The sequence below is a fragment of the Phacochoerus africanus genome, chromosome 8, assembly GCF_016906955.1.
Source record: "Phacochoerus africanus isolate WHEZ1 chromosome 8, ROS_Pafr_v1, whole genome shotgun sequence".
Taxonomy (NCBI): Eukaryota; Metazoa; Chordata; class Mammalia; order Artiodactyla; family Suidae; genus Phacochoerus; species Phacochoerus africanus.
This window is the reverse complement of record NC_062551.1, coordinates 71,682,173-71,694,469: the sequence shown is the minus strand read 5'-3', so window position 1 is coordinate 71,694,469 and position 12,297 is coordinate 71,682,173. Positions and strand designations below refer to the sequence as shown.

The window sequence follows — 12,297 nt, the reverse complement described above, 5'->3', positions numbered from 1 at the left end:
CTTCCAAGAAGCCCTCCCCATGGGCTGATACCCTTTCTCTCCGGTTCTCTCTGGTTCTCTCGTGCCCTGGGCCCCTCTGCCTGTGAGCTGCCCCCGCCCAAGGTGGCCCCAGCCCACCTCGTAATCCACCCCAACCCGATTCAGGGCAATGTTGATGGTGAAGGTGGAGGCATCGTGGTGTGGCATCAGCGAGGGCTGCTCGTCTGGCTTGTAGCGGACAACAAAGGCCAGGTCGAACTGGGCCTGCATCAAGGAAGCAGGACGAGAGAACTGGGGTTAGAGGCTCCTGAAGGCCAGGAAGGGGCCCCTCACCCAATCAGTGGAGTGAGCTGTGGTGTAGGTCGCAGACAGGGCTCCAATCTGGCGTTGCTGTGGCTGTGGCAGAGGCCGGCAATTAGACCCCTAGCTCTGATTAGATCCCTAGCCTGGAAACCTCCATATGCCGTGGGTGCGGCCCTGAAAAGACAAAAAAATAAAACAACAACAACAAAAAAAACAAAGACGTGAGTCAGAGGCTAGAAGGCAGAGTGGTACCCCGAGGCCCCACCCCCCGACGGGAGGGACAACTCCCTGATACCAAAACCCAGGAACCTCTCCCCCACGCCAGGAACCCCAGGCACCCCACCACCTGCCCTCGTCCTGGCTGCACCCCAGGCATGCCCACCCTGGTGTAGTAGCCCGGGTAGAGCTTCTCTGTCATGGGGGCGATGTACTCCACCAGGAACTTGTGCCACTCCCGCTCAAAGCTGATCTGGTTCATGTGGATGTCGATGGTTGGCACGTTTTCGTAGCCACCCTGGATGCGGTTGTCCTGGAAGGGACCAAGCAGAGGGTGGTAAGCAGAATTCGAAGGTGGGCCCCCTGGCCCTGCAGTGCTGGCCCCCGAGCGCACAGGCTTTGTCTAATCCCCTCCCTTTGATCAGTGAACGCCATGGCACAAGGGGAGACATGACGAAAGGGATAGAGAGCACAGATTTGTGGTGCCAAGGGGGAGGGGGCTGGGGGACGGGTGGATTGGGAGTTTGGGATTAGCAGATACAAACTAGTATGTATAGGATGGGTAAATACAGTCCTACTGTCGAGCGCAGGGGACTATATGCAATATCCTGTCCTAAGTTGTAATGGAAAAGAAGATGAAAAATAATATATAACCGGGTCACTCTGCAGTACAGCAAAAATTAACACGTTCTAAATCAACTATACTTCAGCAACTTTTTTTTTAAAAAAAGGGAAGGGTTGGGAGTTCTGACTGTGGCTCAGCAGGTTATGAACCCAACTGGTATCCATGAGGATGCAGGTTCCATCCCTGGTTTCACTCAGTAAGTGAAGGATCCAGCATTGCTGTGAGCTGTGGTGTAGGTCACAGATGTGGCTCGGATTTGGTGTTGCTGTGGCTCTGGTGTAGGCTGGCAGCAACAGCTCCAATTAGACCCCTAGCCTGGGAACTTCCATATGCAGCAAGTGCAGCCCTAAAAACAAAAAAAAACGGGGTTGGGGAGAGTGAAGGGGTTGGGGGTTCCTGCTGTGGCTTAGCAGGTTACAAACCCTACTAGTATCCACGAGGATGTGGGTTCAATCCCTGGCCTTGCTCAGTAGGTTAAGAATCCAGTGTTGTGGTAAGCTGTGGTGTAGGCCAGCAGCTGCAGCTCAGATTTGCCCCCTAGCCTGAGACCGTCCATGTGCCACGGATACAGCCCTAAAAAGCCAAAAAAAAGAAAAAGAAAAAGAAAAGTGAAGGGGTGTAGCAGATATAATTAATTTAACCAGTCTGTCGACTTTGAGATAAAGGGAGATTATCCTGGGTGGGCCCTTTAAGGAGGGTTTTTTTTTTTTTTTTGGCTTTTGTCGTTTTAGGGCCGCACCCATGGCACATGGAGGTTCCCAGGCCAGGGGTCCAATCGGAGCTGTAGCTGCCAGCCTATACCACAGCCATAGCAGCGCCAGATCCGAGCCGCATCTGCGACCTACACCACAGCTCACGGCAACGCAGGATCCTTGACCCACTGAGCAAGACCAGGGATCAAACCAGCAACCTCATGGTTCCTAGTCGGATTCGTTCCCACTGCACCACGACATGAACTCCATAAATGGGCATTTTAAGCTGATAGGCTTTGTGGCGTTTGTTACACAGCACAGAAAACCAATGCAGAGGGCCACAGGTTAGCTGGGGCGTGAGAGTCCCAGGGCGGGCCTGGTCACCAGACCCCACACCTGGGCTATGACGATTCCTGGGTTCTGGAGATGAGCTGTACCACCCAGTTTGTGGACCAGGCAGTAAACAGACCCCTGCTTAGTGTACCAGCCAGCCTGAAGGTCAGCTGGTCTCTGAGGCACATGGGCTCAGAGGCTCATGTGCCTTTAAAAATGGTTCCTGAGGTGCACAGGTGGTCCAGCGGTAGAGTTCTCGCCTGCCATGCTGGAGGCCCAGGTTTGATTCCCGGCCCATGCAGCAGCTCTGTGCTGGAGGTCTCGTGGTGGTGCAGCCGTATCGAATCTGACTAGTATCCATGAGGACATACAGCTCGAGGACCCACACACCATCTCATTTCTCCATCCCTTTACCCCTATGTGCCTGCAGGCCCCCCTGCCAGCACCCCCATCTAAAGAGTCCCATGGGGGAGGGAGTGGGATGGATGGGAGAGTTTGGGGTTCATAGATGCAAACTATTACATGTGAAATGGATAAGCAATGCGGTCCTGCTGTATAACACCAGGAACTACTCCAGTCACTTGTGATAGAACATGATAGAAGATAATATGAGAAAAAGAATGTATATATATGTATGACCGGGTCAGTTTGCTATGCAGCAGAAACTGCTAAAACATTGTAAATCAACTAAAAACAAGAGTCCTAGAGAGGCTGGCTAGCTTGCCAGGAAAAAGGCCCAGAGGGCAGGCATGGGCGGAGGGGCCGCCTCCCCACCATCCCCATCCAGGCATCTGGGGTCCCCACCTTGTTGTCTCCCAGAGACCACTGGCCGTAGTGCTCCATTTCCTCCACCAGCTCGTCACAGGCCGTCTCGGTGAAGATGGGGAACCAATAGACGTCTGGGCACGGCTGGGAAAGGCAGGGACTCAGTCACAGGGTCCGGAACAGCATCAGCGCATCCTCCCCCTGCTCCCCCCGCCGCCCAGCCATCTGTAGAACCGGATGCAGACCCCTTTGTGATCTATGCCTGGCCCACGCCCCCGTCGGTGAGACGTCTGAGTGTCCCCATGGAGCAGGGGCTCAGTGAGCTCAAAGCTGGCCTTTCTCAGCCGAGGTCATGGAGCTGCCAGGGCCAGACCCAGAAAGGAACGTGTGTATCAAGGGAGCAGAGGCCTGCAGGCGGGGGTGGGGTGGGGGGGAAGCAGAGAAGAGCTTGTTTCTCACTCCAGGCCCGAGGTCCACAACTGAGACCACATGTGGGGACATTTTCCTGTTTCCTTCTCAGGTCAGGGAAGAAGCCTCAGGCTTCCTGAGGCCCCTGCAGATGCCAGCTGGAAAGTGCCAGCAGGAGGAGGGGGCCACCCTACCGCCCATCCTCCAGCCCCGAGCGCAGCAAGGTGCTCCCCTAGTCCTCAATAGCAGGCGCCCTGTCCTTACCGTCTCCACCAGCTTCCCCGCCAGGGCCTTGGTGTAGTTCTCGTGGATGTATTTCTCCTTCCAGTCCTGCGGGAGGAGGGGAGCTGGGGTCCTGGGGCCTGGCCTGGGGCTCCCCCCTGGCTCCACTGCACGGGCTGCTCTAAGAGGTGCTTCCCCTGCCACCAGGCCCCATGGAGTGGGGGGCACCCGTATGCACCTATGCCCATGGGGTCACGTGAGCTGTCTGGGGCACACAGTGTGCCCACAGAAGTGGGTGTTTGCAGATGTGTGTACACGTGTGTGCATGTGCGTAAGGTCTGCCTACAGGTCTGTGCATGCAGCCGCAGTAGCCACAAGCTTGCAGTATCTAGGGATGCTGTCACAACTTCCTCCTCTTCTGATCATCCCAGCACCCTCAGAAGTGAGGCAGGCTGCAACAGCACACCCATTTTAGAGCTAAGGTAATTGAGCCCCAAGGATAGAGAGGCTCGGCTAAGTTACAGCTGATGAGCCACACGCCGAGGCCTCTGCCTCCCATTCCCTCCGCTAGGTGGCGCTGCCTCTGGAGACACTCTCCTCTCCCCACCTAAATCCTGCCAGACAAGCCACCTGGGACGGAGGGAGAGAGGGAGCGGGCGCCTGGGGTTCCAGCCAAGGTCAGGCTCTGAGACGGAGGAGCCTCAGGCTACAGGATCACGGAGGTCCCCTTCTGTTCCCACCTTGCCCGCCTGCCCAGGGCCTCACCTCGGGATTGCTGAACACCTCCCAGAGGTCGTTGTGGAGGTGGGTGGTCTGGTAGCTGTCCAGGGAGAGCAGGTGGCCAAAGGCGTGCCGGTTGGTCAGGAACATGAACACGTCCTGGGGAAAGGAGGGTGGATGAAAGAGGCCCTTCCCATTCCCCTGCACGCCCCTGGGGGCACAGGGGCTCCGCTGCCCACCAAGTTCAACGTTCACAAGATCAGGAGACTGAGCGTGGGTCATCCCATCCCCCGGAACCTGGCCCAGGCGCGACACTGGGGATGCAATCAGGGAAGACTTCCTGGAAGACTGAACAGGAATGAAAGAATAAATGTGCCAAAGAAAGGATGGGGTTCTGATCCTGGAGTCGTGGGCACAGGGGAACTTTCATCCTGTCGTCATATTTTTAAAAAATAATCACAACATAATATCGGATGGGGCACAGGAATAGGGTACAGGTGTCTCTTGGGCACTTTGGAGTAAAGGTGGAAAGTTTCGTTTTCTTTAGGCTCCGTCCAAAAGGTAAGTGAAAGAGTGTAAAAAGTGGATCCACTAAAATGATTCCACAGGTCCCGAGGACCAGCCCTCATGCTTGGTGCCCCAAGTGTCCCCAGCAGGGCCTGGCAGCCTTTGGGCAGCCCTGCTGGGATCTGAGAAGCTGCAGAGCCTATGGTGACAAGGCAGCCCATCTTCCCACCCACAGGGCCTCCTCTGCCCGGCCAGCCCGGGCTGACCTGCTGCCGGATATTGGCACAGAAGGCCATGTCGGGGTCCAGCTTGCTGTGGTAGAACAGATCTGTCTGCTGCAGCTCAGCCCGCAGGGCACTGCCCTTGATCAGATACACGTTCGAGATGTAGGGCACATTCCAGACGCCACTAAGAGAGAGAAAGGAAGATGGAGGGTCCACAAGCGAAGGTGAAAGGTCACAGGCTGGGGGTGAAGGGGCGGGGGAGTCACAGGCTGGGAGGGCACAGGAGTGACTTTTTTTTTTTTTTTCTTCTCTTTTTAGGGCTGCACCCGTGGCATATGGAAGTTCCCAGGCTAGGGGTAAAATTGGAGCTGCAGCTGCCAGCCTACACCACAGCCACAGCAACACTGGATCTGAGCCACATCTATGACCTATGCCGCAGCTTATAAATCCACTGAGTGAAGCCAGGGATGGAACGCACATCCTCATGGATACTAATTGAGTTCCTAACCCGCTGAGCCACAACAGGAACTCCCATGGTAGTGCTGATTTGACTCCTTTTCCCTCGGCCCTTGGGCCCAGGACGGTTGTCAGGAAGTCCTTCTGCGTGTCTGACCGCAATCTTCCTTGCTTCAGTTCAACGAGAATTCAAGGGCAACACGGAGAGGAATACTGGGGAGGCCAGGAGGAAGACAGTGAGGGTGCCCCGCCTTCTGCAGGTACTCACACACGCCGCCCCTGCACGATGTCCACGTAGTCCTCAGAGCGGGCGTAGTAGCCATCTGCACTCAGTGCCCCCCAGAAGTTCGACCACAGCCTCCCGTGGCGGGTCATCAAGGGGGCAAGGACGTTCCTGAGAAAGCAAGCACCTCAGGGGGAGTCCCTCTGCCCACGGGGAGGCTGGGGCAGGTCTGGGTATGGGGAAGGGGAGGGAGCGTGCCTTCGACCGGCAGGCACCTCCCTGGGGTAGGACCTGGAGCGGGGTCTGGCCCCTCTGGTGTCTGCTCCCTCCCATGGGGCGGCCAGGAGCGGGGGCAGGGGGAGCGGTGGTGGGAGTGGGGGGTGGGGGAGCTTGGGGCTTGAGGCCCAGGTGGTGGGGAACATCCTAGCCAGGCTGGGCCACCTCTGGGGTCACGGGTGAGGCCAAGGCGGAGGAGGAGGAGAAAAGCAAGGGTCGAGGCTCCCCTGCCCCCAACCCCTGGGCCCAGGCCCAGGCCCACGGTGAGCAGTGCTGGGCTGGAAGCCCTGGCTCTGAGGGTCCGCCTGCCAGCTGGCCGCAGCCCACCCACGGCCCACCCACAGCCTCACTTGTTCTGCTCGATCAGCAGCCGCAGGGTTTTGGGCTCAGTCAGGGCCACGTCGGCATCCACGCTGAAGTAGTAGGTGCAGCTACGGTCCTGCCGGCACAAGTCCCTGCAGGGGACAGGGACATGGGGTCAGTAGGGCTGGGGCTCTGGTCCCAGCCTCCCACCCAGGATCCCAGAACTACCCTGCAGCTGCACTCCCCACCGCTGCCCACATCTGCAACCCCCGGGTACCAGGGCTTTAGGGAGCTCAGGCCAGCCCAGTGCAGGCTGGGAGCAACAGCCTGGACGGGCCCTGCGGACCCCGAGACCCAGCCCCTGGGCTACTTGATGTCAAGATAAAGGCCCAGGAGTTCCTGTTGTGGTGCAGTGGTTAACCAATCCGACTTGCAACCATGAGGTTGTGGGTTCAATCCCTGGCCTCACTCTGTGGGTTAAGGATCCAGCATTGCCATGAGCTGTGGTGTAGATCACAGATGCGGCTCAGATCCCGTGTTGCTGTGGCTGTGGTGTAGACCGGCAGCTACAGCTCCGATTAGACCCCTAGCCTGGGAGCCTCCTATGCCCCGGGTGCGGCCCTCAAAAGACAAAAAAAAAAAAAAGATAAAGGCCCAGAGCCTGGCACCTGGCATCACGTGTTCCGAAAACCTTGGTACTGGGGAGAGCAGGCCTAGACTCAGGTCCTGACACTGCCCGGGGCTATGCGTAAACTGGTCTGTCTTTTGGCAGGATAATTTGGCAAATTGTACCAAAAGCCTTAAAAATCTCACACTAAGTGAAGTCGAAGACAGATATATGATATCACTTATATGTGGAATCTAAAATACGACACAAATGAATTTATTTATTTATTTTATTATTATTACTTTTTTATTTTGCTTTTTAGGGCTGCACCCGCAACATATGGAGGTTCCCAAGTTAGGGGTCTAATCAGAGCTGTAGCCGCCGGCGTACACCACAGCCACAGCAATGCCGGATCCGAGCCACATCTGCAACCTACACCACAGCTCATGGCAACACTGGATCCTTAACCCACTGAGGGAGGCCAGGGATCAAACCCACAACCTCATGGTTCCTAGTCGGATTCGTTTCCGCTGTGTCATGATGGGAACTCCAACACACGTGAATTTATTTACAAAAAAGAAACAGGCTCACAGACATAGAAAACAAATTTATGGTTACCAATGGGGAAAGGGGAAGGGAAGGGACCGATTTGGAGCATGAGATTAACAGGTACACACTACTACATATAAAATAACAAGGATTTACGGTACAGCACAGGACTCTATACTCAATCTTCCATAAATAACCTATAATGGAAAAGAATCTGAAGCTGTACACCTGAAACTAACACAATATTGTACATTAATAATAGTTAAAATTTTTTTTAAATGTCCTTTTTGTTTATCTGGTGCCAGGCTCAGCAAACTATGGTCTACGGTCCAAATCTAGCCCACTGCCTGATTAGTTCATGATCTAAGAATGGTTTTATATTTCTAAATGGTTGGGGAAAACAAAAATCAAAAGAAGTCACATGAAGGTTGTATGATATTCAAATTTCAGTGTCGATAAATGGGAGTTCCCTGGTGGCCTAGTGGATAAGGACTAGGCATTGTCACTGCTGTAGCTCAGGTTTGCTCCCTGGCTCAGGAATTTGTGTGTGCCAGCAGCAAAGCCAAAAAAAAAAAAAAAAAGATTTTTTTTTTTCTTTTTCGGGCCAAACCTGCAGCATACGAAGTTCCTAGGATAGGAGTCGCAGCAAAGCTGCAGCTGCTGGCCTACACCACAGCCATGGCAACACCGGGTCCAAGCTGCATCTGTGACCTACACCACAGCTCACAGCAACGCCAGATCCTTAACCCACTGAGTGAGGCTGGGGATCAGACCCACATCCTCATGGACATTACGTCAGGTTCTTAACCTGCTGAGCCACAACGGGAACTCAAAGAAATTTTTTTTTTTTTGTCTTTTTGCTATTTCTTTGGGCCGCTCCCACGGCACATGGAGGTTCCCAGGCTAGGGGTCTAATCGGAGCTGTAGCCACCGGCCTACGCCAGAGCCACAGCAACGCGGGATCTGAGCCACGTCTGCAACCTACACCACAGCTCACGGCAACGCCGGATCGTTAACCCACTGAGCAGGGGCAGGGACCGAACCCGCAACCTCATGGTTCCTAGTCGGATTCATTAACCACTGCGCCAAGACAGGAACTCCAAGAAATTTTTTTAATAAAAAATGAATTTAAACAATTTTAAGAATGAAAAAATAAAATGTTATTGGAGCACACTCACACTCACGCTCAACAGCGGGGCTGAGAGGTATCAACAGAGCCCAAGAAGCCAATTTACGCAGCTTACTAGCTAGTCCTTTTTAAGCAGTTTACCAATCTGGGGTCTGCACTTTTGGTTTCTTTTACAGACAACACACATAACCTGTTTGTTTTCACAATAAAGGAAAAAAATCAGAGATGGTTCAGTTGTCAGCAGTTATCTACTCCAGTTCTTCCTCTTTCTCTCATTTGCTTCCCGAACCCAAAGGAAGAGCTGAGCCCCGCCCACGAGCCCGGACGTCGTCAGGACAGAAAGTACTTCTCCATCTGAGAGATGGGAACAGTGACGCCCAGAGAGGGGCAGGACTTGCTGCAGACCACACAGCCCCCGGAACCTCTGTGCCCCACCTGGTGCTCCTGAGATCACGGTCCCCAACTCACGCGCCCATGTTCCTGGCGTCACCGTTCGCCACCCGAACCTCAGGGCCCACCAGCTTCACGGACTGGTACTCATCGCCATGCTCTGCCAGGAACTGCTCCACTAGAGCCTTGTGGTGCTGCTCCTGGGGATGGGGAGATGGGGGCGGTGAGGCTGCGGCCCCACCGCAGGGACCACAGCATCTTCCGCACTGCAGGTGCTCCCTGTCTTCCCTGGCACATCCCTGGCCGTCTGCTTTCCTGTCTTCAGAGTTCTGCCTACACTGGACCTCTGCCTAGTGTGCCCTTCCTCACCATCCTTGGACCATCTTCCCCTGAACAGGCCAGGCCATAGGCCTCTTGAGAGCCTCTATCACCAGGACAGTGCCCCTCGCCCTGCAGGCCCCACATCCAGAGGTACCAACTCTGCTGGTCCAGGGTGTGGCTCAGGGGATCTCTTTTGACGTAAAATGCTCCAGGCACCTTTTTTTTTTTTTTTTTTGGTCTTTTTGCCTTTTCTAGGGCTGCTCCCGCAGCATATGGAGGTTCCCAGGCTAGGGGTTGAATCGGAGCTGTAGACGCTGGCCTACACCAGAGCCACCGCAACGCAGGATCCGAGCCATGTCTGCAACCTACACCACAGCTCACGGCAATGCCGGATCCTTAACCCACTGAGCAAGGCCAGGGATCAAACCTGCAACCTCATGGTTCCTAGTCAGATTCATTAACCACTCCCGGCACTTGAAAAATAGTTTCTAACCTGGAGCTCCTTGCAAGGGGAAGCAGAAAGAGCAGGGTGTTTAGAAACAAACCCAGGGTACAGAGCACAGCCCGGCTCTGCCACAATTAGCAGCATGACTTTGGGTGGGTCCCTTCCCCCGTTTCAGCTTCAGTTTCCTCCCCTGTACAATGGGAGGGTGATTGTGCCTCCCTCAGAGTCACTGCAAGGAGTCACCAAGTCAGAGCACACAGTAGGTCCTCAAAGACTGCCTGCCACGGTTCATTGTTTCCACACAGAGTCACGATCACCGGGGTGAGGTTTGACCTCTCCAGGGAAGCTGGGGGCCTCCCAAGGGCGGGGCCTACACTGTCTCCTATTTCCAGGTGGCACAGCTGCGTGAATGTCTGGGACACAAGTGGACCTGAGCTGAGTGTAGGACCAGAGGTCCCTGGGAGTAGGGTGCAGACAGGGCTGAAAGGTCTCAGAAAGGGGTGACACTAGATGGGGCAGCTGAGAAGACTGCAGAAGACCAGGAGTCTTGACAATAGGTTTTGGAGAATGTATGGTTTTCTCTCAGCAGAAGCTGGAAGGTGGGGCTTTATCCCGCTGGGAAGGAGAGGCAGGCAAGGGGGGAGCTGGGAATGCTGAATCCAGGCCTCAGGGCCCTCCCCGATTATTCCCAGGAGGGGACTCAAGGAACAAAAACCAGGAATTCCCTTGCGGTGCTACAGGTTGAAGATCTGCTGTGGTGCAGGTTCGATCCCTGCCCAGGAACTTTCACAGGTTACGGGTGCAGCAAAAAAGGGGCAGGGTGGGGGGTGAAAGCCAATTTGACTATCACCACATCAAATCAGCGGAGACCGGGCCAGGGAGGGAAACAACGGTAATGACATCAGCTAAGAGAACCTACTGTGTGCTTCCAATGCACCAGCAGTCTTAGAGCCAGGCACCCTTCCACCGGCATCACAGGTCAGCTATTTTAACGCTTGCAGCAATTCTATGCGGCCGACTTTAATAGCATCCCTATCTGGCCTAATAGAAGAGCGACTGAAGCCCAGAGAGGTTGAGTAACATGCCCGAAGTCACATAGCCCATATAAGCAGCAGCGTTAGGATTCAAACCAGGCCAGTGTGACTCCAGAGTCAACCTAGCGATTGGGGATCCAGCCCATTGCCCACTTCCACTAGCCCCAGATAACCGTGGTTCAGTCACTTCCTCAGAGGTCTCAGGGCATCCTGTGAGACTGGGCTCTTGACCTAAGCCACACAGCAACCTCACCGAGTACCTGCTACTCACATGGTTGTGAATGAAAAGCCGCATCCGTTTCCGGGGGTAGTGGAGGCGCAGGAGCCGCTGGAAGAACAGGGACAGGAACGGCGTGGGCTGTTCGATGAACAGGCCGACCAGGACTGTGGGCAGAGCTTCATCCTGCACAGACAGAGGCGGCACAAGAGTCTGGAGATGGCCAGCCACTGTGCCGCCGCTGAGCCCCGAGGGTGGCATGAGGGATTGAGCGCGAGAGCCAGAGGTATGTGGACTTAGGTAAGGGGCCTGGGCCAGGGGGACCCTGAGCAGGGATGTGGAAGTGACACAGGCAGGGACTGGCAGGAAAGCAGCAGGAGGATGTCCCTGCTGGGGACAGGGAGCAGCGTGAACCCAGGCTTGGAGTGAGGACTGCTTGATTGATGGCACGCTCTCTGGAGAGGCTGGCCGGCATGGGGTCCGAAATGGGCCATAAATGAGGAGTAAGGTTCATGGGATGGGACTCCAAGGGACCAGGCAGAAGAAACCGGAACTTAGCATCTAGGGGAAGCTAGACGCGTGTGTAGTCTGAGAAGGCTTCCAGGAGGAGGTGCCTGGGTGAGGAGGAGGAGGATGGAAGCCCAGACAGGGAGGTAACCCCTTGACCTCCCACCAAGGACAAGGGAGTCTCCTCTAGAATCCCCCCATCCTTCCGCACCCCAAGAGACAGAGCCCTGATGTTGGGCAGCCTCACCCCAATGCCCTTGAGGCTGCGCAGGGCCTCGTCACACACGGAGCACCCAGTCTCGAAGGTCCAGAAGCGCGGGATGTAGTTGCCCAGGTAGTTCAGCTGCAGCTGTTGGGAGACCCGGGTCGGAGAGGAACCAGGCCAGCCCCCCTTCCCCCTCCAACCACGCAGTCACATCTCCCTGGGCCCCCTGGTGGGCCCAGACCCCAGCCCTCTGTCTCCCCTAAGAGGACAGGAATGTGGCTTTATTTGGGGTGGGACTGAGAGAGCAAGTCCGCCCCCTGGGGATCACCAAAGCTGCTCTGGGGGAGGGCAGAGAGAGGAGTCAGTGCTCCGGTGCTTCTTCATCTACGGATCTCTGGGAGCTTGTAAAATGCAGGTTCCTGGGCCACACCCCCTTCAGACATTCCCATGGAGTAGCTCTTCTGTGGTATCAGAAAATCTGCATTCCCCCCTCCCCCCTGTTTTGGCCACCCCGTGGCATTTGGAGTTCCTGGGACCAGGGATCAGATAAGAGCCATAGCTATGACCTAAGCCAAAGCTGCGGCAATGCCGGACCCTGAACCCACTGTGCAAGGCTGGGGATTGAACCCATGTCCTAGCGC

At 55.4% G+C, this 12,297-nt stretch overlaps 1 protein-coding gene across 1 annotated transcript in view; it reads right to left on the bottom strand.

The window, feature by feature from the left end:
* Nucleotides 1-12,297, bottom strand: part of PLOD1 (procollagen-lysine,2-oxoglutarate 5-dioxygenase 1) — a 30,943-nt gene that overhangs the window by 2,100 nt on the left and 16,546 nt on the right. The window contains exons 8-18 of the mRNA XM_047791838.1: nt 11,699-11,800; nt 10,999-11,130; nt 9,006-9,127; nt 6,300-6,404; nt 5,719-5,844; nt 5,037-5,178; nt 4,309-4,422; nt 3,586-3,651; nt 2,953-3,057; nt 665-811; nt 118-243 (exon numbers count right to left, since the gene is read on the bottom strand). Coding sequence (XP_047647794.1) covers nt 118-243; nt 665-811; nt 2,953-3,057; nt 3,586-3,651; nt 4,309-4,422; nt 5,037-5,178; nt 5,719-5,844; nt 6,300-6,404; nt 9,006-9,127; nt 10,999-11,130; nt 11,699-11,800 — 1,287 coding nt within the window. The remainder of the gene's footprint in view (nt 1-117; nt 244-664; nt 812-2,952; nt 3,058-3,585; nt 3,652-4,308; nt 4,423-5,036; nt 5,179-5,718; nt 5,845-6,299; nt 6,405-9,005; nt 9,128-10,998; nt 11,131-11,698; nt 11,801-12,297) is intronic.